Here is a 23,576-nt window from a genome sequence, read left to right as displayed (position 1 = left end):
CAGTAAATGTAATCCACAAATATTGTGAAGACATATCACGTACTGCTAATGTCTGCTGACTTTAATTTTTTTTTACTTCAGACTACAGTTTTTCTAAATTCCTCCTTCTTATCTTCTTTTTGCCTGTTTCTAATAATTCACTCTTCCTGTTTTTTTTCCTATTCTGTTAATGCTTTCCTTTCATCTGCCTTTATTGTCCGTTTCTTCATATTTTATTCCATTTTTTGGTCCCCGTTGCTATAAAAACTTCCCTGCTTTTTTTGCCAGACAGTTATCAACCTTTAGCAGTCCCTCCTTAAAATCTAGCTATTCAAGGAATCTCACTTTATTTCTTCTCTTTATCAGGCAGACATAAGCCATGCTGAAAGTGATGTTCTGAATCTTTATCAACATTTATCTGGGTCTAGGCTGTATGCTCAGTAAAACAGGGAATATATCTTTTGACTTTCACATGCACACACAGAGTGTCTCATCTTTTACAGACTGAGGTCAGCTCTCTGGTTTTGTTATTTTAAGCAGTCTTTCTTTTTAAATCATCTAGGCTGTGTATTCACTAGAAATGATACTGTATAGCTGTGGCTGTTTGGATGGGGGAAGGCTGCTTTAGAGGATCCCAGGAAAGTGGATCTTGATGAGCTTCTGTTCTACTACTAATAAAGCAGATAATTTTTGCGAGTTCCATTGTTATCCGGGAAATCCTAAATAATTTTCTTATATCATGGAGGGATCATATCAGCATAACACTTGGCTTTACTGCAGCAAAATAGAAGCACCAGTAGATTCAGCTGTACCAAAACTCAAACGATTGTTGCTGGTCAGTGAGCGACACGCAGCTATTGCTGTGCTCTGACCTCGGCTGGTGTGTCTGTCCCTCTCAATGTTATGCGTCATGATACACAAAGTGGCATTTGTCAAATTGATTTCTACTCCACATTCCTTGAAAAATTAGGCCCTTAATGTGGGTATTTAAAATAATATTATATTAAAGCCTTTAATCCTGTAATTAGAGTGGCTGCTGCAGAGCTTGTGCTTTGTTGATAGCCAAATCAAAATGATCAAGGCTCCAGAAGTCTGATGGTAGAGATACAACAAAAGTTTGCTTAATTCTGCTTAATGCTGTATTACTAACATAGCACATTGTGAGTTGGCATAACAAACTGAACAGCACATTGACTTTGAGTCACCTATAGTGAAATGTTGTCTCTGAAAACCGGGCAGAACCTGCAGTTGTCACCTGGGAAAAGGGCCACAGTAGGAAAAAGAACTCGAGAGCTGGTAGTGAGGTTTGAAAATGCAATTGGTACTCTCAGGGTGTTCGAATGCCACACAGCAGCCAGTTCATGGCATGGCTCTTCAGTCTAGCTGAAAGTGGCCAAACAGATACTGTGTGCAGGGTAGAGGTCCTGGGAACCAGAGCAAACGGTGCAGAGGCAGTTGAACTTTGGTGTACAGCATGGTGGACTGCACAAAAGCGAGTAAGCGCTTAAGAGCTGAGACTGAGTTGGGAGCAAGATTGAGAAATGAGTGCCAAAACCCAGGAGAGTGACCTGTGGGCTTATCAGTTAAATGAAAATGCTCTCGTGATTCAGTTATTTTCCAAAACAGATACTGTCTTATGTACAAGGCTGTTCTTTGAAGAGTGTTGGAGATTTTGAGGAAATCTTGGCAATTTCTGCCAGAACTCTGGAGTCTCCACTGAAAACGAGTGACTTGTAGCAAACATCCAGACTGTCCCCTGAATTCTGCTCCAGCAGCCAATGCTGGAGAGGACATTACCAAACAGGAGCTACAGTCCGTTGATGTGAAGGAAAGGCACCAGGCTTTTCTGTGGAGAGAGTAGTCGCTAAATCCTGGTACTGGTGTTGACCCAGAAGAGTTGTATTTTGGCATGTTAGATTCATGCAGGCTTTCTTCTGAGAGATTAAAGAACTGGGGCTTTTTGGCAGGAACTTAAAGATAAGTCTGGTCAGGTAATTACTTATGTCAGAAAGTTGTAAAGGAAGATTTTTGGAGGCAGACGGAACTGATGGTGTGATTTAGTCCATGTCCCTGTGTGTTTGATTTCCCAGGCACCTGCTTGTGTGTAACAAATCACATATACGTGACGGTCATTGTTAATAGCTTCTTTGGTGATGTTGGTCTCTTGCTATATTTCTGCCATTCCTAAAGAAAGCACATTTTTAAAATATGTTTTGGTATCCAAAACTGAAATTAAGTTACTGTGGAGAGAAAAATAGTCTAAATTTCGTCAGATTGTTACTAGGCATCTGCAACGATCTACCCCAGAGAGAAGAGAGAGTAGACAGTGTGATAATCTTATATCTCTTGTTCTGCCATGTGTGGTCAGATTCTGGTTTTGAGATCAACAGGAAAACTTACATTGATTTTGCTGGTTTCTGTCAGATCATTTCTCTTTCTGTTTCGCTACTGGGATATCCCCATAGCACTTTTCATAATTGGGTAAAGAAATTAGATTTATTGTTGGTTTTTCAAGAGCAGAAGAAAGAGCAGTTGGTTTCAGATATTTAAGCCTTAGGAAAAGCCTCACTGGAGTAGGAATTTTAGGCTAAGGAATGGAATTACACATTTTAGTTTGACATTCTTTGTGTTTATTTTAAAAAGCTATGGAAGACAGGGAGGGTAAAGGTTAAAATAATATTAACTGAGCCCTCCAAATCTATCAGTTTCATTCTCCTTTTCCTGAGTATTACTGTAGTCAAAGTAAGTAGTTAATCAGAATCAGAAAGCTGTATTAGCATTGCTGACATGGATTTGTCAGTAGTGAATTGGGAGGGTTGAAACTGGAAAAAACCAAAAAACCCCCCGCTTTTGGCTTAGACCACATTGCATAAGATATTTGCATTAATATTGTTCTGTAAGAAATTCTGTTAGTGTGAAATCTTTCCAAAACATAAATTCTGTTGTGAGCTTAACAGTAAAATAGTTTCCTAAGACTGCTTATACTGAAAAATTCAAGGAATTTATAGTTTTGTTTTAACATTCACTTGAAAGCATTTGGATAATTACATACTCCTATGATGGTGTATCAAAAAGGTTCTTTGTTAACCTTTCCGTTGTGCTGCATACGATCGAAGCGATACTCAGGATGTGTTTTACCAGCGTCATGCCCTGGTGTCCCACAGTGCTCCGTTTCTTTTCAGCTGGCCATGTGCTTCTTATGCCAGGCTGGGGAGAGGGACCTGATGGTGAAGAGAGTTAAATAAAAATAACGTTGTTGCAAACTGTCTTAATGGGTGTGGCACAGAATTATTACTATTTCTGTTATCTGAGGTGTGCTGTGTTCTAGTAGTGTGGCGGTAGCAGACTGGAGTAAGTTCCTATGCAGAGAAAAATTTAAAAAGCAAGAAGTTCGGTTACATTGTCTAGTCCAGCTGCTTCTAGGACAGAAACATGCTTTGTCTGGACAAGTTTTACTGACCCCCATCTCTGGCTCCTGTCTCTTGCCTGGGGATGTTTTTGTGGCATAGCTGTTCCTCTTTCCCCTACTAGTGCATTTTTTGGTGTCAGTCTCTTTTCTCCTCCTCCTTGGCACTTGGCACTTTGAGAAGACTGTCAGTTGTTACTTCTTTTTGCTGCTGAGGGAAGGAGGTGAAGGAAGGCAATGTTGTTTTGGAGACAGGGAAAGAGAGATGGCGGGATGGGAACAAGTGTGAACGCTGCACCTTGAGCTGTTATTTCTGGACTCTGCTAAAATAACCTCTTTCTGCTAGCAGACAAATACTGATATACCTGGCACTTGCCGAGAGTCCCTCCCCAAACCCCTGTGTGAAAGGTGCACTGATACACTATAATTTTGATACTCTCATAGCTGCGACTTCTCCTAAAAGGACATTGGTTTTTGTTTAAAATAAACTCCTTGTCACTTCAAGGGCAGCTCTTCTCTCTATATAATCCATGAGTTTTTGTTTTTTCTTAATGCCATGTTGTATCACAGTCTGAAACAAAAATTAACTACTGCTTTTGTTCCTTTCATTATTTAAACTGAGAGATGCCTCAAACACTATCTGGGATAGTGAAAAGTAAATCAGCCAGTCAGTTTTATTTGTAACACAAAAGACATTATTTAACTCCCCTCCCAATTTAATCTTATATTTCTCTTATCTAAAACCATACAGTACATGAATGAAAAGTCAGTTGCTCACAAATCCATTGCTGTGCAGTCTTTTACGTAAACAAAGTCACAGGGATAAGCAAATGCCTTCCTTCTAATTAGCAGTGTGTTTTGTGGTTCCATACATTCCAAAATGTAATAGACAGCTAGGGTGCCTAAAATAATTCCAGAGAAAAAACTTGTATGCCACGAAGATAGGGGTGGGAGGGAGAGCAGTCAGGAAAATCTGTTGTCTGTGTTCTTGGAAGCCTTTTCTATCTCCATTTGGATACTGTCAGCTTTTTACACAAACATTACAGCATCCAAGGGGAATTAGAAATACTTACCCGTGACCACAATGTCAGATCATAGGTTTGTCAGGAGAAAGTAATGCAAAAGCAGGATCTTGGACCCGCTGCTTTAATTTTGGTGTTAGCATGCTGATAAATGCCTCCTAATGCTGGAAAGAGGTAAGGCTGGCTGTCTAGGTGGAATACAGGAAATTTAAAAATCTTACCTCATAGATGTGAAATGGTTTCTGGATCTGTAAAAGTGCTGTGTAAGCCCTAAGTAACAGTTATTGTTTCTTGTGATGTCTCTGAAGTTACACAACAGCTTCCCTTTTTATACCAGTCTTCCATGAAATGGCTAGGGACCACTCAGGACAGGGACACAAAACTGAGATGCTACTGGTCAAATGGCTTCTAACTGAGATAATATTAATCAAATTGGACCTTTTACCTTCAACAAGATTTTTTTTTTTTTTGTAAATGTACCTTATCACAATATCAGTGAAGAGAGAAAAGGCAAAACTCTTTCAAGTTTTCATTGGTTTCCATCCCAGCCTTTTTTCACATCGGTGCCATAGCCAGTGTTGGGACCGCAGTGTAATCCATGCAGGGTTGAACAAACTGGAAGCCTGTGAGCTCGGGAGCCTGCATGGCCACGCCGCTGTGCTCGAACCGCAAGGAGTAAGCGGTGTAGATAGATCCTGTTCGTATCCAAAACATCTACAGAGCTGTTGTGTTTGCAGGGCTTGACCAGGCTTCAGCCTCCCTTAGGTGGGAATGTATTGTAGCTTATGCTTCCATCTAACCCTTTCCCAAATCAAGGCAGACTAAAATCTAGTTTATAGGACAAAGCCTTTACCTAAAGGCCAGACAGCTGTAGGGCAGGAACAGCCTGTTATTGGGTGGTTATTTTGTTATTTCCTCCCCTCTCTCCCACCCTGTTGCTAAGTGGAATGTAATCCACCTTGCCAAAGCCCATCAGCTAAAGTTGTGATTTTGGGGAATGGAAACAAATGAGCTGTGTCATACAGCTGCACAATCTCCTTGAGGTGCAGGTCTGCTGGCTGGACACAAACCAGTGCAGTACATACTGGTTCCTAATGCTTTCACTTTAGCCCAGTATATAGGTGAGGAAGTTGTAGGAGAGAACCAGTGCTTTGAAATTGATCCTGATGAACCAGAAATGAGCTGCCAGTATTTAACAATGAAGACAAATATTGGACCAGTTTACTGGGGGATATGCCTGGACCTTTATAATTGGAAGTCTTTAAGTCTAGATTGGACACCTTTCAAAAGAAAGTGCCTTGGCTGAACTGCCAGTCCTTGGGCTTCATACAAGAACACAAAATGTCCCAGCCTGTGCTGGACACAAGGTCAGACCAGCTCAAGGATCATCAGTTTCTATATGTTGCTCCTCTTCGATGTTCTACTTCTGCTCTCTGGGCCTCTGCAAAGAGGCTAGTGATGAGCCTGGTTCATTTGTCAGGAGCCTTCCTGTGTCTCTTGGCCAACGTCTGCAGAAGTTGCTCTCGTTAAAAAAGTGTTAGGAATGCACCAGTGGCAACTTCACTAACAGCGAGCAGCTGTTCTGGTGATGCCCTCCAGAGATGTGGCTCCTGCAATCTGAGCTGCTCCCTTTTTCCACACACAAGTAATTTCCCAAAATATTTATCATGGTTTTGATCTTTGCCTGAAACTGAATTTTCTTTTCTACGGCAGTGCTCTGGGTTGGAAAGGCGATTTTTCACTCAGTAGATGAGGTTGTACACATGTAGAATGTTGGCATGTCTTTCCCTTGAGTTTGGTTAAATGAACAAATATTGTTAAAATTTAAAATCTAAAAGTCTTATTTAAACATTAATCTCTTACAATGAGTTTAACCTGCCCACATAAATGTAGTTATGAATTGTAATATATTAATGAATTAGAATAGTTTGTAAATTGACAATTTAGAGCAATATGAAAAGACCCTGTGTTTGTATCTTAAAATATAATGAAGTAGCATTAGAGCTAAATTTTTAACCTTTCTTTTCCTGCTTTTTTTTTTTTTTTAGTGTGTGGTTGTCTGCTTTTAATGTTACAGCAGTAGTTTGTGGCCCAGAAATAACAGTATGCTAACTATGAAAGTTGGAGTGACTCAGGGCTGACTCGAGAACTTTCTTCATCACCTTTTGCCTTCAGGAGACTGTCACCGTAACAGTGTTAGCAGCTGCCCTGCCAGGCTCCTGAGCAGTGCAGAAAAAGGACAGAACTATCTGTTCTCATCACATGCACAGAGCCGTTTCAGTGGAAAAGTTGAGCTGCTGATATTTCCATAGAGATCGGCCTAGATCCATGGTAGTACTTAAAGACTTGCGTCTTCAGTTTTCTTAGCTATTTTCTGCAACTCTAAACAAAAATAACCATGCTCCAAATTCAGAAAGGTCACTATCTTCAACCACAAATTTAATTAACACTTTACCCTTCTGCTGACGTGGCTTTGTTTGTTTTTTTTTTTTCTTTCTTTTTTTTTTTTCTTTAGTTAATTTTAACCCAGTGTCCCACGTTAGGAACCTTTAGTGTCTACTTGATGCATCCATGAGTGGCCCCATGGAAGTGATCACCAGTGGGAGCCAGGGTTATAGCCAGCATTACACCATGGAAAGCTTCCGATCTCCTGTTGCAGACAAAATGTCTACAAAAACAATACTACTACTTTCCTAAATTCCTGCATTTTGCAGATGCGAAGCTCAATTTCTACAGGGGAAGCCAGGCTGTTTTGAGGGGGGCATATAATGCTCTGACTTTTTGCTGCTGCTGCTAATTTTTGTGAGCACCATAGAATACAGTAGAAAATTGAAACTGTGTGAAAGATCAACAAATCAGTGTAGAATGTCACGCAGCAACATCTGTTAACTTTGGCTCTATCTCATATCCTCCTGACCCCTCCTTTCCAGCCACAAGTCTCCTGTTTTGTGAGAGCTCAGAGTGATAGGGACTTGGGAGGGTGGTGGTGGTGTTTGAAATGTCTAGCTGTTTCTCAGTGGTCTGAAGGGCTTGCAAAAGTACCATCTGGAATGGAAGTTTTATGTTTGTGTGTTTCTATATTTTTAGTTATGAAACAAATGGGAATTTGCTGAATGAATTAATTGTATTGCGCTGTAAAAGTCTATCTTGAGAGCCATTATATATGGGAGCTTACAAAGCCTGCAGAGAGAAGTGGAAGCAGCTTCCCTTTCTAATTAGGGCTTTTAGGAAATCATTGATTACAGAATCGAATAGGGTTTCTCAGAGACATTTGTTTGATATTACTTTTGATAAATGAAACTTTAACCTAATAATAATTTTACTAGTGACACTGGAAGCAGCTGCACTCTCTAATGGTAAGCCTGCCTTCAATAAAACTTTCCCCTTTCCTCTTACCTTGTCCAAACAGTTATAGCTAATGAAACACTACTTCCAAACTGTAGATCCCATTAAAAAGTCCAAATCATGAAAAAACAAGTGATACAGTAGATAGTATGTTCTTAATGGGATGGGCTTTGTACGGACCAGGTTAATGCGATAAGCTTGTTCTTGCATTGCATTAAAAAAAAGCCAAAACAAAACTTTGACCCAGTAGTAGAAATGTTTTGCTTTTTCTTTTTTTTAACAGGGTCAGCAGATTTCACTAGCTCCAATACAAAAACTAGAGGAAACACTGTATGAGTATCAGCCTCTGCAAGTGGAGACATATGGACCACCAGTTCCAGAGCCTGAAATGCTTGAAGAGCTGGGGTAAGTAACACAGCAAGTTTTAATTCCTGTTTCATAGCATTATAGCTGGGACTGTTACCATCTTCAGTTTTCCAGCATGTAGGGGTTTTTTTCTTTTTTCTTTTTTTTTTTTTTTAAGGATCTTAACGAAATAGTAGACTTCCTGCCCAACCAACATTTTGTTTGGGTGGATAAGCTGAAATTTTTGGTTCTCTAGCCTTTATAGATCTATTGAGAGCTGGACTGGATTGCATTAGTGTTTTTAAGGTTGTCCTTGGCAGTCGTAGTGAAGTAGCTGTTCATTTTCAGTTGCACGGTATTAAAAAATAAATAAATAAAAATCTGGGGCTTAATTTACCCAGCTGTAAGCCAGTAAAAATATTAAAGTTGGGCTGTTTGCCATGGAAAAGGGTAGATTTACTTGTCGACTGCTGTCTACAGTCAAACTGCGTTTGTGAGAAATGAAGCACAGAGCTTAACTTTGTCAAAAATATAATGCAGGGCTGGTCCAGCAGCTTGGCGGCATCGTGGTGTGCAGCCATGTTTGGAAGGGAGTTAGGGAGCCTGCTGTGCCTGGGTAATGGAGGCTGGGAAGTCCGAAAGTGACGTGTCTGCTCTTTAGAGAAATATTTGTAGCTGAAACACCACCTGAAAACATGTAGCTACTGGGATAGTGAGTGTCACCCAACTCTTCATGGCCTAAGCTTCAAGGTCAACAGCACTTACAGTGCCTGGAAAACTACGTGTCAGAATGAACGTGCAGACTGGCAAGACAAGAAAGAGTTTAAAAAATAACAGTTTACGTTTGACTGTGCAGTATGGGAAAACTGAAGCCACAAAGTGTTGAACAAAGTTGAAACAATTTAGTATGCAGTTTCAGAGACCACTGAAATCCAAACAGAGGTCCCATCTAGTTCACTGGCACAGGAGAAATTGTATTTCATCCAGAAAATGATAGAGGTAGACAGACTTTTTAAAGTAAATAAGCAACGTAATGGTGCTTCAGAAAATTCAAGGCTGTCTGGAATTGAGGTTGTCTCCATTTTTATTGCTTCTGTGTCCTCCTGATGCCTGTAATTTTTATTATCTGATATCAAGCTTCTGAGACTAAATATTAATTAGCAGTTTAAACTTGGGCCGAGCCAGATTTAGCTTTCACCACCTGTTTGGATGGAGCACAGTTGTGAAGGGACCTCCAGTGCAGGGGGAACTTCGAGGCCCTCTCAACTCCAAGACTCATCAGAAATGAAAATACTTGGGGGGAAAAATAGATGACTTGTGCAGGGAGGGTTCCTAGTCCCTGTCACTTCACCTGTGCCCCTGTAAGGTAAGTGCTGGTGTCTAGATCCAGCAGGAATTCTGTGTGATCTATGTCCATCCCATCTAATTGCTTGTGACACTGGTTCAGAGTCAACCCAACACCTGGCAAAACAGAATCCTGTAAATACTGCAGTTACATTGCAATGTCTGTGTGTGAGTGTATTTGGAGCAGGGTTTGCAAACAATGCTCACAGTCTTTTCTTGGAGACACTTTAGCAGATGTGTCATTTTACTCCTCCAAGCATGAACTGCCAGGGTGGTTCGGTGTGGCTCTGGAGGGGATGAAATAGTTAAGAGCAGCAGGGGTGCTGGGTGGCTGTGGCAGTGAGTGAGTGGGTCGGTGGTGCCCACCAGAACAGTTCTGTGGAGTCCTGAGGCTGTTTGCAATTCCAAAACAAATATATTGATGCTGTGGGTTCCCAGCCGGTACAAACTCTAACCCTATTCCGTGGGGTGTCTGAAATACCTTACACCATGCAAGGCTATTCGTTTATATATTTGTGTTTCTGTGTTTATATGAACTCATGCGCATTTCCTGTTGATGATGAATGCTTAACTAATGTGCCTCCATCCCTACTTTGGGTTTTTTCAGGCAGCTGCATACAGCTGCCTGGGTGAGGCAGAAGAGCTGGGCACAGAGTTAACCACTCCTGCTAAAGAGTTTTAGTTTCCTCTTTTTTTGGACATATATAAGAACAGGCTAAATCTAAATTTCTTTAGTATGTTTTTTTTTTTTTCCCTCTTTTCATGTTCTTGCTAATAATTTTGCAGTCTGGCTATTTCATTCTGCTATTTATTGCCTCTAAATAGTTCCTTCAAGTGTGCAGGCTGTTATCATCTGAGTTTCTGGAGCCAGAATTATTGTAGATACTGCCAACCTGGAGACTTTGAATTTACTTCTGGTAGTGTAATTTATTGGCTTATTTTTTTTAAAGATACAGTTTATTACCTTCAAACCAGCAGAATGGGTTTTTTGAATATCCATATCTTAAACTCTTACCTTCTGCAATATACACGTCAGGTTCCAGCATTAGTGTTACTTTTCTTGGTAAACTGCTTCAGTGAAGGAGACAGATGGCAAGAAGGTTTCTAGCAAAGAGCAAGAGAAAGGGTCAGCCCTTAAGGGATCACGTTAGAGATCTTTATAATTTAAAAAAAATAAAAATTGCTTTTAAGATTACTTGTATTACTTGCTCATTAGGCTTTACTAAAAACTTTGTTTGCAGTCCAATAAACTCGATTCTGCATCCTTCCACTGCTCTTCTGAGTGGATTTTGCATGTTATGCAGAAAAGGAAATTTATGTTCGAACTGTTCTTAGAAATTTTTTTTCAGTTTCTCTTGGGGCTGTAAATTTTCTTTTTTTCTGTGTACTGCAGAAAAACATTAACATCCTTATGATGCATTTTGCTATTGTGTTGGAAGTCTGAGAATAATGAAGGAATAGATTTATTTTTTTTTTTTTTAAACACAAAAGATTGGTATAATGTGTAGGGGTGTTTGTCCTTCAGGGCCCCTCTGCAATTTTTTTTTAATAGAGGAAGATTTTCTGGAAGTAATGAAATATAGGCAGTAATCCTGAATTACATGGCTTTCTGGGAGCAGTGTGTGTTACACTGACTTGTAGGTTGTATTTAACCTTATGGCAGGGGGAGCGAAGCTTCCTCAGAGCCAGCCTCTGATAGAGGTTCCCATGACTCCGTGCCTGTGGGGTTACTGCACGGAAGTCTCAATGGCTGGTGGTCTCATGAATATGCACTGAGCATGCCAGGGTGGTGATGGTTTGATCCGGGTGTTAAAGGTCATTTTGGGTGTGCAGGATGTGAGGACCAGCTCATGCTTGTCTCAGCTCTCAAATGGAAATGTGACTTGAAGAAGGGGAGAAGACATGTATGAGACTATCTCCCAAACCTGGGGTGCCGTCCTTGGAGAAAAGTGGGGTCTTGGATCACTGTAAGATCCCTGTCCTGGAGGTGGGCTCTACGGCTGCCTGTCCCTCCATGATGGCTCATAGTCCTGGGTCTGTGTGACTTGGTCACTACTCTAAATTACAGAAGTGTTCAGTGACATGCATTGGGAAATTTGTTGGTTTCTGGGTGGAGTTGAGGCAACCTGCTAGTGGTTGAGCCATGTCTTATCAAAGGCTCTACTGGCTGGCACTTCTGCCATCACCAGAAACAGTTAAGTTGATATAGCTTGAATAAAGTGGAGAGTGTTTTTTGAACCATCTTCTGGTCCAAATCTGTTGAACTGCCAAAGTCATTGCAAGGCTGTGTGACCTACCATGGCTTTCTGGGAGAGGAGGAGGTGTGTGGTTGAGAGAGGGAGCATGAGCACCTGGATGCTTGGGCACTCACTGCCATTTCTTCAGGGTTTTCTAAGAGGGGAATAAAAGGCCTGTTTGGGTTTGGGGTTGGGTTTTTTTTGGTAATGTTTTAGCTGAGCACAATGAATTCATGTGGTTGGAGGTCTGGATTTTTCTTACTGCAAAACAAAGAAATTAAAAATATAACAAACTCTGACATGCCAAGTAGTGAAAGACCAAAACAGGATAGGGATGGAAATTAGTTTATTTTTTTAAAATGTATGTTTGTTATGTAGTTTTGATTAAAAAACAAACACCCACCCCCACCCCCACACACCCCCATGAGGATCAAAATTATGTTTGTTTGAGGTCCTGAAAAATGTAGACATTCTTGGCATTAATTATAAGTACGTACGGCTAGCAGGAGCGGCCACACAGCGTTCTCACACCAAGTATTTACAGCTGTGGAAGAGCCATACACAAGCTACTTAAAAACTGACTATAAATCAAAAATCTGCTTAGGTGATTAACATTTTGGGTAAAGATGTGTGAACTTCATGTCTCAAAGTTTAGAAACAGTCTCTTGTAATCCAAAATGGATTGTACTTCTAGCACAGCACCAGTGCTATTCTCACAAAATAGAGGTAGTTTACGAGTAAAATAATTAAAAATTCGTTTGCACTCCACTTAAGAATCCTCTGTCTTAACAGAGGATTTTTGTGCAGACCTTGTAATCAAGCTAGGCCTGGGCTGTTTAAAGTAAAATTGTTTGCCTACTTGACTTTGTCTGAAGAGATAGATCCTGAACATATACACGTGTATATAAAAAAAATTGAGTTTGCTCCAAAAATCTTGGTTTTCTTTAGGGAAAAATGTGACTTCCCTTTGATCTATCAACTTGTTTTCATGTATAACCACATTGTTAGGAGCACTCTAGTTAATTAGTGTTTTGTTTAAATATGGTGCAAAAATGAAGTTCAGTGGTGAACACTAATGAGGATAGGTAATATACTTTGATAACTTAAAAGTTAAATCTAAGCAAAATGTTATTTTAAGAGTTGAGGGTAAGTACTGAAGCAAAATCAGAGTGCTGTGGAAGTTTGTACATGCAACGAATGTGTTTTAGTCCACTGTGCTTTTTATAACAAACAACTGGACCGATTCATTCGTTTGTTTTTTTCCTAGTGTAGGACAGCACAGTTTTTAAATTTCAAATTAAGATGAGGAGGTTAGATTTCATATCTGTTGGAGCTTTGTTTGCATTTAATTTTTAACCTTTATTTCAAGTGGAAAATTTCTGCATATTTCTTTGTTGTACAGTGTTGTAGTGTAATTTGAAACATATGTAGAGTTCTGGCACTTAATCTAGAAATGACTCGTGTGACTTCTTTGCTGTCAGTCATTGTGTGGTTTGGTGTTTTGGTTTTTTGTTTGTTTTTTTTTTTTTAAAGTGAAGCAATAATAAGGATGCTCTCCAAACTATTCTTAAATCATAGCTGATCTGGTCTTTGGCCAGATTAGTTTTTGTTAAAACCCTATCAGTGTCTGTGTTGAGTTCAAGGCAGCTAAATAACTGAGAATTGATTTTGAATGGGTGACAGGATTGCTGGGCTTAAAAAGTTGTAGCAGGTGATTTTTCACATCTGCTCTTTGTCATTGGGGTATGCAGATATTTCTTGAATTTTGAAAAAGGAGAAAAGCTGCAAATTAAGGGCTTATTTGATCTGCTTTGGCCCATTGATTTTTGGATACTGAATTCATTCTACTCCTTTGAATAGAATATAGTTTATCAATAAGCTCAGTAGTCAAAGATTGAGTAAGAGCAAGGGAAAGCTTGTCTTGCTTTGGAGAGCATGTAAACGGCTGCACTCCTTGCAGGAATTCTCCTGGCTACCAAGGCATATGGTCTGAATTTCCCAGTGTCTCCTGTTGCAGGGCCTGATCGTCAGTAGAAAGATTTCTGTTGGCTGCAATACATTTTTGAATTGGGCACCTAATGAGTGAGAACTGGCAGGTAAGAAGTGATAATTGCTTTAAAGACACAGCTATAATTGCATACAGTATTTTTTGTTCATTTTATCATGAAGAATTGAATAAAACCCTATGAATGGCAGTAGAAGTACTATGTGAGTACATTTTTTTTTTTTTTTTTTAAATAGTGAGTGTGGCAAAGCATGCAGTCTTTTTCAAGAAAGGATGGAACAAGAAAACAGAACTGTGTGTAAAACATCTTAATTTTGGTTTGATGTAGACACTGTCTTGTATTGCTTTAGCATACTACAGAAATCCTACAAGGTTTCGTCATAGGATTTTGGAAGGATGCAAATTTAATATAGGGGAGGTAGATTAGCACCAATTTTTTCCAACTGAATGGAAATCAAGAAAAGGAGCACAGCCTCTAGTAAGTCTGAAATCTCACTGTTTAAGAAATCAGCTTTCTGGCAGAAATGTCTATGAACATTTCAAACGACACCCTGTAGTATATGGTGTTTTGCATGGAGCTCTTCTGTCAAGGTCATTAGCAATTGAATATATTAAAAGTGGACTGCTTATGAAACGGAGAGTTTTGCTTCCTGCCCGCCCACCTGTGGGTATAGTGTGGGTTCTGTAGCTGTAAAAGGTCTCGGGAGGGTTATAAAAGCAGAGAATATGGAAAATATATAAAGAAACAAAGAAGGAAGCTTGCATACACCGTGTAGTTTCTTATATGTAAAGTTGGCTGTAGTTGTATATGTACCACTAAATTAACCTCAAAAGCTGGCCATGACAGCAGAATGTCCATAGTAATTGTTTTTGTTGGCGTTTGGCTTCAAAATTAACTCATCGATCTAACATGAGTCTCTGTACTCAGAATACTGGTCTGGTAATGTTTTTTTACTTTTTCATGCAATCATGGAAAAAATATGTTTCTGCTCGAAGCAGTTGTCAAACAAGCTTCTTTCATCGACAATCAGACATAGGGCAGCTGAGTAAGGCTGTTTAGTCTAGAATAAATACTCAAGAGATTACAAGGTCACTGTAGGAAATGTAATTATACCATTTATTCCAGAATAGTCTTTTTGTAGTGTGGGCTTGCAGAATACTAAATCATGCATTTATTAAAATACATAGAATATGAGGAAAAAAATTCAGTCTTAACATAAGGAATGGAGAATTGTCTGGCAAACTGCACTACAGGATTAACCAGTGAATATTTAAAATTGCTTAAAAAAAATCAGGAGGGTAATCTTGGCTTTATTCTTGAAAATGGGTAGGAGGTGAGCCTTGAACTGTCTCTGCAGGTGTAGAGGTAATGCTGCTAAGTAGGCAGCTGAAAAAGTGTCAGGCAGAGCTGTCTGCTGATGGATTATAATGTGGCAGAAGTCATCCAGCCACTGTGTGGGCCAAATACCCTATTTTCTGCACTCTTTGTGTTTCACCAAATCAAAGCCTTGTTACTCCCAGCCACTTAAAAATATACGATCATCTGCGATAGGTCTGATCTATTACTGAAAGCCCTTCTTTGCTTTCATCCTTCCCTTCATCCTCTGCATTGGTATCACTACTGATGTATGGTTCTCCTGTGACTTGGTATGTCCACAGGCTTTACTCCTTAGTTGTCCTCCATCAGCTTAGCCAAATTTATTTTTGTAGAAGTTTTAGATCTTTTGTTGCTTGTCTGAAATTACTTGGTAAATTTGAGGTCAGTAGTTTTTGTGATCTTTCCTTTTTTCCTTCCTTGCTTCTCCGGCACTCCATTGTATTGCCCTTTTTTGACTCCTCATCTGACTCCTCAGCCAGATGTATAATTGCATTTGGAACTGTGTAGTTGCACAAGAAAAACTACACGTTTTGCATGTGCGGGAGTGATCTTTCCTGCTAATCTCTCACTTGACTAACAAGAGGGCCTCGGTGTCCTCAGCTTTTGCTGTTCTTCCTGCGACAGAGCCTCCGGATGTTTTTTGTGAGTGTCAGACTACAGAGCCATGAACACCTCAGCAATGAGGAGCAAAGTCTATCTAATGGTGGTCATGGAGAATATGGGAGCTCACTGGGGACCACTGCTGAGAGGAAGAGCTGCTTCTCTTGATTAACATGTGAGCATCACTCGTGCTTTCTACTTGGCTGTAAGGAACGGCAGAGAGATGTTATGACAAGGAGTTGCTCTGGGGCAGTCTAGGCAAATACTGTTGTGGTTTTCTGAAGGGTCTGTTTGGATGGGCCAGTCTTTTAAATTGATTATTTAGTCTTGGATGTAGTTGAAGTAGAAAGGTGAGGAGCATCCTGGTTTTCAGTTTGCTCTCTGGATTTTACAAATATCTTCTTGTAATAAAAATGCAAGAAGGAAGTCTGAAATAGGAAGAGAGAGAGCCTTCCTAAACCCTTCCACTCTTGTTTCAGGAAGAGGGAGTTATGTATAATGAAAATACTTAGACTGAGTGGGACAGCCAGCAAAATAGACCCCTGAAGAAGAAAATAAAGCCAGAAATTATTCATCTTCTTGACTCTGACACTGATAAACATAGTTGTAAAGCAGCCTTCCAAATGAAAATTGTTTCTTGTGGTATCAAATAGTTGAAAAGGTGAATTACAAATTTCCTGAAACAGTAGAGGGAAACATTGGAGTGTCTTGCTTGAAGCTTTATGCAGCCCTTCAGGCTGTTGCTCTTGATTCTTTAATCCCCTTCAGGTAGCTTTGTTGCAGCTTTATTCTTGGTGAGTAGTATTTCTCACAGTGATCAGGAGTCAACAATGTCTAAGGAGTGCTAAGTGGTAGGAGTGAGGGGTCTCTTCTTGGAGGAGCATGCCATTTGCCAAAGTTAGTAATTCCATTCATAAATTTGATCCTATGTGTGATATCAGTTACATACATAGTATGATGGATGGCAAGATTTTTGAGGGTTGGGCTGGTAGTCTCTGTTTTCTTATTTTGATCGTGGCTCTGATGTTGCCCAGATTGTATCATACTGAGGAAATTTTTTGAAAAGTGGAACTGGAGAACTTCCCTTAGAGTTAATGTCTCTGATCACATGTGTTCTCTTATTTTTCCTAGTTTCCTTTTTTAAAAAAATAAAATATCCAAGTCTTACACACTCGTAAGAACTGGAGTTTATAGCTCCTTCCATTCCAACGGTGGAGCAACAGACATTTTAGGGGTAACTAAGACCATAGCAGCTGCGTGAAAAGGAACGGGTGGAGGATATGGAGGGGAACCCTTAGAAGTACCTTGTCTGTCAAAAGGCTGCCTGGTAAGCTTATTAGCCACCAGAGAAGCTGCATGGAGTGAGGCACCTCATAGATGTCCTAACTGCTCAGTCAGAGCTTGTAAGCACCCACACCACCAAGCCCAGACTGCATTAGTTCTGGTGTCATGGCACTACTTAAAAAGAAAGGAGAGGAAAACTGAAGCTCTTTGGATCTTTGAAATTTGACAGTGTCTAAAGACAGGAAAAAACCTCAGGTGACTTTTGTAGTTAGAGACTTATGATGTTGTTGGATCAAGAGGGCAAAAGAGGAACCCAAGCCTTCTACAAACAAACAAAACCCAAAAACCACAGCTGTTCTTAGCTTTGTGTGTTCTGGACCCCTTTTATTCACCAAGAACACTAACGACACGAGGTGCTTTTAATTCAGAGTCTCTTAAATGCTAGTATTTGCAGGATGGGGTTATCAATGAATTCTCTAAATACTAGTCATTTATAAGCATCCACTGCTTTCATTTCAAATCAGCCTCCGTATCAAATGATTGAGATGTTACCTGCCTGCTTGACACCCACAATAAGATCAGTGGCAATGCTGAACCTGGCTTGTGGTGCTGTCTGCAGAGTGCTTTCCCTCAGCCAGTACAGCCCACAGCAAGGCCAGTGAACTTGTCCGTTTACACACGCAGAGCATGTGGCAACACTCACTCAAGCTGAGAAAGGGAACACTGACCACTGAATGGACAGTGGTCTAGTCAAGATCGGTGACACTAAATGTACAGTGATTATTAATACAGTATTTTTTAAATAGGCCTTTTTTTTTTTTTTTAATCCCCTGAGTTAGGTACATAATATTCCTATCACACTCTATAGTTTCAATATTTTATTTTTTTTTAGTGAGGCTGCTTACAGGGGGTTGAGGAAAGTACCTGCAATTAAGTTGGTTGGCTGGAGATTATATACACAGATTTAGGAACTGATTTTCATGGCTTTGGTTTTAAAGTCTTGCTAATAGTTAGTTGAAAACTGTTTTAGGTAAACAAGCCATGTAGGGTCAGGCTTCCAGAAAGAAGTGAGTTGTTCACTTCTCTCTCTTCCAAATTGAGGCATTTGAGTTAAACCACGTTTCTAATAACAAAATAAGGATTTGAACATAATCGGACTTCACAGATGAACTATTGCTCAGGCTTGAAGGTAACGCCACCATATTTTTGTTTCTTTACCTAACTGGTATTAAATGTAAAAACATAAATCCTTTTCAGTGGGAGAGGAGAAGGGAGATGGTTTTCATTTGGCATAATTTCCTGTGAGACGTAGTTCTAAACAAGGCCCATATTTACACAAGACAATACAGTTTTACATGTACTGGTATATCCAGCACATTTTAAAATTGTTTAGCCAGCCCCGGGTATTAAATACCTTCACAATAAATGTGTTTAATAAAAGTAGATGAAGTTTGAAATAATTTTTGAATAATTTTACAGTAGAAACACCAGTTAAATCAACCCCATTGCAGTAATAAATGTCACAAAAACAATTAATTATACTTGCTTGCCACTGCAAAATCAATTGTGTAACTGTTCTTCTAAAACTGGCTTTGACATTACTAAATCCTAAACACTACACTTCTGTAACTTGTCAGAATCAGGTTTTGGTTAATAGATATTTTCAGTGATGTAATGGGAACTTCTGGCATGGAGTCAGAATATAATGGACTGTGATTAATGTTTTAATAAGCACTTTTCTTCTACTTATGATGCAGCAGTGAAATGGGTTTCCTGCTTAGATTGATAGAACAGCAGGTGTGCGTACATACTTTTTTCTTTCAGTAAGAGTAAGTTTTTCAGTTCTTCTGCTTGAAAATATTTAATATTTTTCCTTGAGTCAAATGTTGCTGATTTGGGGTTTTCAGTTTGTTTTAAATCCAGCTATTGCTGATACTTGTCATTTGGAAGTGGAGGGTGCTACAGAAACCTTTTCAGTACTTAAAATATTTGCTTTGAAAAAGAAGAAACTCATTAGTTTAAAAAACAGTTTTGATATATTGATGTTTTCTTCAGTGAACAGATTTCTTTAAAAATAGTGTTAGAGTAATTCAAAAGTGTGTGAGAACGAAGTATAGTGTTGAAAGTATTAGCAGGTTAGATATATTATTTAAGTTGATGTAATACACTTGCTACATGCTTGGTTACTGTTGTACTGGAAGTAGTTGTGTTTTTCTATATTTTAAGTATTTCCAAAAAAAAAAAGGTCTAACTTAGTCACTGTTTTTAATGACCCATCAATCCAGATTTGTTGCAGGGATAGCTTTTTTGCTTAGAGATCCAACCCTGATGAGGTTGATGTTTCTTCTAAGATGCTGCTTAAGGTGAGCATATTCTCTGTGCTTTTAACACCTTATTAATATCAGGTGGTGGTTGTTCACTTGGTCTCTACTATTCCTCTGTAGAGGAATATATATAAATAATGACAGAGCATGAGGGCTGCCTTCTGTTGAAAACAAAGTTGTAGTCTCTGTTCTTTCCTTCTCCTCTGTCCTTGTAGGCTGGATAGTAGCAATGAATATACATGTGATGAGAGAGGAGAAAAGGGTGAACCCTGTAGAAAAAAAGAGGTCCCATGTCTTGGGTATTGCTAGCATTAGGCTATTAGACAAAACTCCAGGCACCTCTGCTCTCAAGATAATAGGTAGTTTCTCCATCTCCTCTTTCCCCTAAATCTGGGAATCATACTGACTTCTCTGTTCTCAGGAGCGTCAACCCATGCTTTAATTTTTACATCAACTTTGGAAAAAATGCAGATGTCAACATACTTGTGTTTTTAATATTTATTGAGAATTTCACAGACAGACTCTATACCTTGGTTTTATGCCAACTCTCTGTACTGGGGTAGCATCTGCCTTGCATAGAGAAGGTTACTTGTGCATTTCTTTATTTGCTACTGCTGCCTTTGTCTAGTTCTCCCTTAAAAAGATGCAGAAGGTGAGTTCTGGCTGCTATCTTTATTTCCTGACTCTCTTCCAGAATTCATGAGGAAATGCTCATGAATAAAGCCAAAAAAAATCTACACCTCTTCTCCCCTTCCTGTCATTAGAAGTTTCTCTCTCTCCTCCTCCTCTTTTCACATTTAGACCCTGATGGATTGGGCAGACTTCTTGCTCTGTGGTCATTGATTCTGTTAATTGTCAAAAAGTATTCCAGAAATGAGAGAGATCTGCACTCTGAGGCCATCTCAAAACTTGGAAGCATAATGGCTCTGCAGTTCCAGACTCTCTTCAGCACACAGTTAATTTTGGAATGAAAAGTCCCACAGATACAGTCTGCAAACAATCTGAAGTATGGAAAGAAATTTTTTTTCTCCTTATTCCATGATGTAGGTGCATCCTGCTTTTTTTTCTCACCAAAAGAGAAGCAGGTATTGTTGGGAAGGTGTGAGTACAACAGGGGAGTTCACTTTCAGAAGTCTGCTGTGAATGAGTAGTACTCTGCCTTGAGTAGTGCAGCCCAGAGAGTCCTTTATCTTTTGGCTTTTGTCTTAAGAGCAGTCACGAAGTTACTGTTTTTGTGAAACTTCTCTCTCATTTTCTCTTACCCAGAAGTGATCTATAGACATTTTAGATCTGCTGGATTTGCTCAATTTATCCTGCCTTTAAATATGCTTGGAAAAATATGGAATAGCACAAGAACATATAAAAATGGTGTTGTCCAATTCTACAAACATCTGAGCAATCGATTGTGTTGTAACAGCTGTTACTGACCCTGGAGATGATACCAATGATAATTCAGTGCAACCGCCCTCCTCACCATTTCTGTGAGTTCTCGCAGCCAATGCTGCCAGACTCCTTCCCTGCCTTCTAAGAGCTGTAGGAAGTTCACGTGTTCTCTCACTTGTTTTTGACTCTAGTGTCAAAACACTATTCTGAAAAATTCCCATTGAACTTCCATGGGCGCTACAGGCGACAGGTTTAAAAATAGGTCCAGTTCTGCTCCCGGCCCTGGCAGAGGGGATTTGTAGTGGCTTCGGTCGGAACAGGATTAGGCCTTCAAAAGTGCCTTAACGTTCCTACCCTTGGGCAGTATGTCTGGATACTACTTTCCTTTGGGACACAGTGGATGAACTGTGTGTGCTCACAGGCACTTTCATACAATTGAGGAGTGTGCTCCACATGGCTCAGGGGTGTTTGCAGATGGAGTAAAGGAATGTGGCTACCTGTATGACAGAGCACTGTGTTCATCAACCAAGTTAGTAGGCTTTACTGGGAGCTCCTGGTTGCTAGTTGACTTTCCTGTATTTCAAAACAGAAATGCTGAAAAACTGTCTGGAGCTGTCTGCTAAGATCAGCTGCCCATATGTACTACAATAGCAGGTTTTACAGGTTGTCTGCCCTGGGAATTCAAAATCAGAAAAGAAAATCAATGTCTTTTCTTTTAATGCTAGTTTTATCCCCTTAGAAAAATACTTTGTGAATGGGGCTAGCGAATATATGAGATTGCAGTAGTCATGTATGGGTCCGTTTGGTGCTTTCCTCATGCACGTGCACACCTCTTGTTTCTGTGGCAGTAGAGTTTAATGTGTTGGCCTCTGCCCAGCAGCCCTGCTGAGGGGCGACAGGTAAGTGCAGCAAGGGCCCTAGTCTATAGACCTTCAGAGAGTTTCATCACTAACTACATTGCTGTCTTTGGGTGAGCTTGGAAAACCTAGTAAGGTAAAATTTCTGATATCTGTAGTAGTTAAACATCTAAGCTCCTTATGAGCCTGTTCTGATGATTTTTTTTTTTTTTTAATTCTTCTCACCACACCCCTCCCCTCTCCCGTTGGTGCTTTGGTTCATTATCTGCAAAATGGGAATACCTGTTGTGAAATATCAAAATATCAGCATTAGGCTCTGGGAAGTACTTGCAGTACTTACAGTAGAGAGGACCACGTAAGCTGGAATGGCTGGGTGGAGGTGATAATACAGGCTACTGGTGTTTTCAAAGCATAGTGAATCCTCTATTTTGGGCTGCTTTGAAGGATGGTTATTTGCAACAAATCCCAGAGTTTTTGTTGACTCATGACTTATATTTTGGTTTTATTCAGCATTTTTTTTCCCCTTTCTGAGGGCTCCAACAGCTGAAACAGCATCGTTTTGCCACATGGCAGTTTCAGCTGAGTCTGGTGTTTGAAATGGCAACACTGCTAAATGTTTGTAACTTGTTTTGAGAACAGCATTTCAGCTGCCAGTTTCCTTAAGAAAGCAAAAACAATATGAAAAGCAAGAAATACAAATAAAGGAGAGGCTCTAAAATCCTTCTGATAAAAAAACCCAACAACACAAAAAAACAACAACCCAAAACACCTAAACAAAAAAGGTTCAGAACATATGCTAAATTTATCAAAATTTCTTGAAGTAAACAGGAAAGTGACATCTAAATAAGCATGTGTGCTCCTTGATTCCCTTCATCTTCTTTCCCCCCTTCCCCACATGAACTCATTGATTACATTTTCTGTTAATAAGCTATTTCCAAATAATTTTGATTTTCCTTTGGTAAAAGCTTTGGATGCTCCCAGCAGGGTAGCTGCCACATGGTGGGGGTAAATCTAGGGGGGAATGAGAGCTCCCAAAAACTCTCTACTTCCCTGCAAAGTGGTGAAGAAACTGCAGCAGTACCATTAATTCTTCCAAGAAGAGGGTAGGATTTAGGGCATCAAGAATAACTGCTCTGAGGGTATGCTCTGTGTACCCAGAAAAGCTGTAATTTCTACTGGAGTAGTTTTATTGATATATATGTTTGTGTGTGAGCATGTGTATATATGCATATACCATTATATATCATTTTACATTTACAATGTAATAACTCCTAGTAGTTGCTGCTGTCGTATTATTAGGTGTTTCTCTAGGCATGTCAATGCATTGATTGTTACAACAATAACAGCTGAAGATAGGTGTTTTGTCCCAGAAGGCAGAAGCTAATGCTCAGAAAACTTGCTGCAGAAAGCCAGGTTGAATACTGAATAGACAAAGGTAACATTTTCTAGAGCAACTAAAATGAAGAGTCTGTCGTGCTAGTTTTAATGAACTGTAGGCTCTGAATTGATTAAAAACACATACTAGTTTAGGATAATCAGACAAGAGGAGGAAAGGTGTTGGAAACACGGCGTTAGTGTAAAAGGATGTATCGGCATGTGGGGCAGTGTGTGCTGTTTGGAAAGCTTGCAGAGCTGCAGAGTAAGAGACTGACCATGCAGAGAGAGAGATTAGATCTGATCCTGTTGCAGATTCATCTGTAGCCTTTGTTAAATCAGGTAGACAAAAATCCTAAAAGGCAGTTAAGCACCAGAATACCTTTGGAGTTTGGCTTCAATCCATATGTAATTCGTTTTTTTTCTCCCTCCCCATTCCCCTGCTTGATACTGCTTTGTGTATGTATCTGCCTCTGGTTACAGAAGTAACCAGAGCTCACGTTTTGTATATTGGCCACCATTATCTCTTATGTTTTTTCCAGTATTAATTAATCTGTGTAGTGCTGTGTCTTGTGTGACCTGTGTTCTTTGCTCCTAGCTGCATGACCTTTGCTATTAAGCTGTCTCTAGTTGGAAGAAGTTTAGTAAATGCTACAGATTACCCTGATTAGTTTATCTATTTTCCTACCCCCC

The 23,576-nt window shown here is 39.7% G+C and overlaps 1 protein-coding gene across 1 annotated transcript in view; it reads left to right on the top strand.

Annotated features, from left to right (window-relative positions):
- Positions 1-23,576, top strand: part of MNAT1 (MNAT1, CDK activating kinase assembly factor) — an 89,882-nt gene that overhangs the window by 43,202 nt on the left and 23,104 nt on the right. The window contains exon 7 of the mRNA XM_026849221.1: positions 8,036-8,157. Coding sequence (XP_026705022.1) covers positions 8,036-8,157 — 122 coding nt within the window. The remainder of the gene's footprint in view (positions 1-8,035; positions 8,158-23,576) is intronic.

Source organism: Athene cunicularia (assembly GCF_003259725.1).
Source record: "Athene cunicularia isolate RWA chromosome 5 unlocalized genomic scaffold, athCun1 chr5_part1, whole genome shotgun sequence".
Lineage (NCBI taxonomy): Eukaryota > Metazoa > Chordata > Aves > Strigiformes > Strigidae > Athene > Athene cunicularia.
The sequence above is the reverse complement of the archived record's forward strand: the minus strand, read 5'-3'. Positions and strand labels throughout refer to the sequence as shown.